The sequence below is a fragment of the Lampetra fluviatilis genome, chromosome 23, assembly GCF_964198595.1.
Source record: "Lampetra fluviatilis chromosome 23, kcLamFluv1.1, whole genome shotgun sequence".
NCBI lineage: Eukaryota > Metazoa > Chordata > Hyperoartia > Petromyzontiformes > Petromyzontidae > Lampetra > Lampetra fluviatilis.
In genome coordinates, this window is record NC_136297.1 from 287295 (window position 1) to 291882 (window position 4588).

General features: G+C 62.6%; 1 protein-coding gene across 1 annotated transcript; it reads left to right on the forward strand.

Moving 5' to 3' along the window:
* Positions 1–1479: 1479 nt before the first annotated feature.
* LOC144940880 (delayed-rectifier potassium channel regulatory subunit KCNS2-like) lies at positions 1480–4165 on the forward strand. Its single transcript, XM_078867374.1, has 4 exons — positions 1480–1901; positions 1996–2238; positions 2387–2809; positions 3248–4165. The coding sequence occupies exons 1-4, from the start codon at positions 1480–1482 to the stop codon at positions 4095–4097; spliced, it is 1938 nt and encodes a 645-aa protein (XP_078723500.1). The 3' UTR covers positions 4098–4165.
* The last annotated feature ends 423 nt before the right edge of the window (positions 4166–4588 follow it).

Below are 4588 nucleotides of genomic sequence, written 5' to 3' on the forward strand. Positions count from 1 at the left end.
TTTTTCACGGACTGGGGGGGTTCATCATTGGGTCTTTCTCCCTTTTCAAAGAAGCTCTCCAGCGGCGTTTGTTTTTTTACTTATTTTGGCCAGGGGTTAGAGCTTGTGGGCTTACCAACACTGTGACTGTGACAAGTGCGCAGTGCGGGAAAGAGGCGCAGACAGAAGTGGTCAATAATAAAAAAAAAAATGGGGGCGGGCCACACGCGGACTCACCACTCTCATCTCCTGCTGCGGTACCGGTCCGTGGCCCGGGGGTTGGGGACCTCTGCTCTAGAGTCCAGAGAGGGGCTACTTGAGCGCTCCCTCTCAGAGTGTTGGAGGCACCTTCTGCCAGCAGTGGCCAGAGCGAGCAATTGCAAACGTCTGGTCCAATCACAGTGGCTGTTGTTGGCCAGCCTATGACCAATGAGAGACGCGCTTTTGTCGCCGCTCGTCATGGCGCTGGAGCGGCCGCTGTGGCTGCCGGCTCCCTGAGTGTGAGACCAACAATTACAACACAAACGATTATTAGGCAATAAAAAGCAAGATTTTCAATGCATGCACACTTTGATTTGCACTCAAAAGCAGCAGATACATGATTTTGACCCCGGATTTAATCAAAATTGATGTGCTCAATGAAAGTGTGATGGCTTTCTATCAAGCCACCCCACTTTATAATTAGGCCCTGTCCAAATTATATGACGATGACGACGACGAGCTTGGTACACGGGGACAAAAAAAAGCTGTCCTTTCAGGTCGATCGGAAGCAACACCTATCCAAGTAGTGTCTAGGCATTCCGAGTAGCGATGTTCATTCTTTACGTGTCTGTTTTGCTTACCGCGCACGTTCGAAGGCCCCGTTGGCTGCCTGATTGCCAACGAGGTGTTTTGAAACGAGAGAGCTTGCCTTTAACCTCACCCAGATTGCACACTTGTCAACCCCTTATCAGTGCCTACCTTATTACAGACCAATTCAGAACTTACTGGTCACCATGTGTCCTTATAATTCTCAAAGTTCATCCTACAAAGCCCATATTGAAATGGTCGTACGCCATATGGACCTGAAAACTCAATTTCCCTGTATGGCAATATGGGGTAAACCGTATGGGTGGACAGCTATGAGACTGCAGCCTCAAAACTGTTGTAGCTCAATCGACAAAGCCTGCGACCATCTCCCAGCTCTCCTCAATCCTGCCCCGACCACGTCCACCCCATTGCCATGGGGCTTTCTCTGCTCTTCACACATTAAACGGGTGGTTAACAGAAGCTGCCACCGTGACCCCGGCTGTCCTCTCTCTGGTCTCAGGTGATAACTAACCCAGCCACCCAGTCAGTCACTCATTCAGCCACCCGACCACTCGGCAACCGTGACCACACCACCTCTAACCACACCCCCCCCTTCTCCCAAGGAGCACAACCCGGGACGAAGTCCTCCCCCACAACCTCAAACCACCCCCTCCCCCGCCACCTCTGGCGTGCGGTCGCAACATCGTCACAATGGGTGACGCGGAGCCCACTCCATCGCCAACCGCGGGGGTCGCCACCGCCACCTCCATCGCCTCCTTCGGCAGCTCCGGCAGCTCCGGCTCGGGGGGGGCAGCATCGTCGGCGCTGCTGCACGTCAACGTGGGGGGTCTCCGGGAGCGCCTGGCACGCGGGAGCGCCCGCCGGTTCCCGCACTCGCGCCTGGGCAAGCTGGCACGCTGCGAGAGCCACGAGCAGGCGCTGCGCCTCTGCGACGACTACTGCGACGCCGCCGGCGAGTTCTACTTCGACCGCAACCCGGCGGCATTCCGCGGCGTCCTCAACCTGTACCGCACGGGACGCCTTCACCTCATCGAGGAGCTGTGCGTCTTCTCCTTCAGCCAGGAGCTCGAGTACTGGGGCGTGCAGGACTACTACATGGGCTCCTGCTGCAGGTGAGCAAGTAGGGACACGTACACAAGTCCTAAGTGGGCTCTTGCTGCAGGTGAGGACCGCTGTGGGGGCTCTCTCTCCATCCGCCCCGCATAGCTACAAGTACCACGAGCGCAAGGAGAACTGCGGGGACAGCGGGGAGTTCGACGAGGATGACGACGACGAGGAGGGATTCACTCACGATGACGACGACGACGGCGGCGGAAGTGGCGGCAGCGACGACGGCGGTGGTGGCGCCGGGGGGGAGAGGGCCCCACCCAAGGGCTCCCCCGAGGAGGAGATGGCGTCCGTGGAGAGGGACATGGAGGAGTTCACGCGCAAGTGCTGCGGCCAGCGGAGGTGTGTGCACGTACAGACTCGTATATATTGTTACCTGTGAGCTCACCTGTATACACTCACCTGCATAGGCACTCGTGTACAAACTCCTACTCGTGCAAGCTCTCACTTGTCTAGTCTCTGCCCACCCCCCACCCCCACCCCCCCGCAGGCGCCTGCTGTGGCTGACCCTGGAGAACCCGGACTTCTCGGCCTTCGCTCGCGTCATCGCCGCCGTCTCCGTGCTTGCCGTGCTCACGTCCGTCGCGGCTATGTGCGTCAACAGCATGCCCGAGTTCCAGGCGGCCGCGCGCCGGCGCGGCGCCGTCAGCGCCGGCGGCGCCACGGCGGCCGAGGAGCCCGAGGAGGAGAGGGGCGCGCTGGCGCAGGTGGAGCGCGTGTGCATCGCGTGGTTCACCGCCGAGCTGGTGCTGCGGCTGGCGGCGGCGCCGCGGCTCGGCCGCTTTGTGCGCGAGCCCCTGAACGTCATTGACGCCGTCTCCGTGTTGCCCTACTACGCCACCGAGGCGGTGCGCGCGCTGCTCTCGAGCGGCGTGCGCGTGCGCGACGTGGGGCGAGTCACGCAGTCGCTCAGGTGAGCCGCTGGGGCAGGGGGAGGGATGGAGAGCGAGCAGCTCACTCGGGGGGGGGATGTGACGGGCAGGTGAATTGTTGGCCGACGCGGGGGAGGGAGGGAGTGAGGAGCAGGTGAGCTGAAGTCGCTGTCCAATGTCGACCCTTCCCGTTGTCCACCCGTACCCACACACACGCACCAATGCACTCTTACCTACTCTCACCCACTCACCCCCACACACCTTCTTACCCACCCACTCACCCACCCACACTCTTACCTCCACGCACCCACTCACTCTCACCCCCACGCACCCACTCACTCTCACCCACTCACCCCCACCCACCCACACCCCCACTCACCCACCCACCCACACCCCCACTCACTCACCCACCCAACCACTCACCCCCTCGCACCCACCCACTCTCACCCACCCACTCACCCACCCACACCCACCCACAGGCTGTTGCGCGTCTTCCGCATCCTCAAGCTGGCGCGCCACTCGGCGGGCCTGCGCTCGCTGGGCGAGACACTGGCGCACAGCCACAGCGACATCGGCGTGCTGCTCCTCTTCCTCGTCACGGGCATCCTCATCTTCGCCTCACTCGCCTACTACCTGGAGCGTGACGATGGCGAGAACATGGGCACCATCCCCCTCTGCTACTGGTGGGCGACCATCAGCATGACCACGGTGGGCTACGGCGATGCGGTGCCCACGACGCCCGCCGGCAAGGCGGTGAGCGTCTGCTGTGTCCTCTGCGGCATCCTCATCATGTCAATGCCCGTCACCATCATCTTCAACAAGTTCATCAAGTACTACCGCCGACAAAAGGCGCGCGAGGTTACCCTGCGCCGGCGGCTGGCCCGGGACGCTCTGCCGAGGGAACTCTTTGAGTCGCACCGCGACGACGATGACCTTGACCGCGATCTCGGCGACGGCAGGACGGGGAAGGCCCGCAGGGTGGTCGTCGGGCTGGTCTCCGCGTCTGCGCTCGGGGTGGGCCTCGGAGTCGGCGCCGACCCGGGCCTCTGCGTGGGGCCACGCGGATCCTTCGCCTCGGGCTCGCAGGGCCGCGGGGGGCGCAGGCGGCCGTGCCGCGCGTGGGCAGCGCTGGCCGAGCGCCTCCTGCCATCGTCATCCGGCACCGGCGGCGGGGGGAGGCGGCGGAGTGGCGGGACGCCCGGGGGGACGCCCGCGTCCCCGGCTCACGGCCGCGGGGACCTCGAGCTGAGGCCGTTGGGGGACGCCGTGGGCCTCGCGCAGGCGCGGGACATCGCGCCGGGCCGGAAGGTCTACCAGCCGGTGAAGTGAGAGGGCCGTGGGCCGCAGGTCGCGAATGAGCCCAACGTCTGTGGGAGGCTGCTGCCCTCCCTCCCTACTGCCGCCACCGCCACCACCACCACCTACACCGCCACCACTACCGCCACCACCACCTACACCGCCAACCACAACCACCCACCACCACCCTGCCGAATTACAGCTACAGCACTCACCTGGCTCAGACACCCCCTTAAGCTCCGGAATGCCAACAAACCTTCATGCCAAGCTGCCGCTGCTGCCACTATCGCTCGTCGGCGGTGGAGCCTCCACCCCAACCTCGATTACCATAGCCTCAGTAGCCTCGCCGACTTGGTGTCAGAGTCAACCCGTGGAAAATGACGATGATGATGGCAGCGGTGTTTGATGCAAGGGTTGTGTTTGACCTGCATCATTCACCATGCCGGCTCCATGGACAGGAGGGGCCCGAGGGGGGCCACAACGAGGAGTTTTGACGTCGTCGTTTACGCCGTTGCCGTTCAACC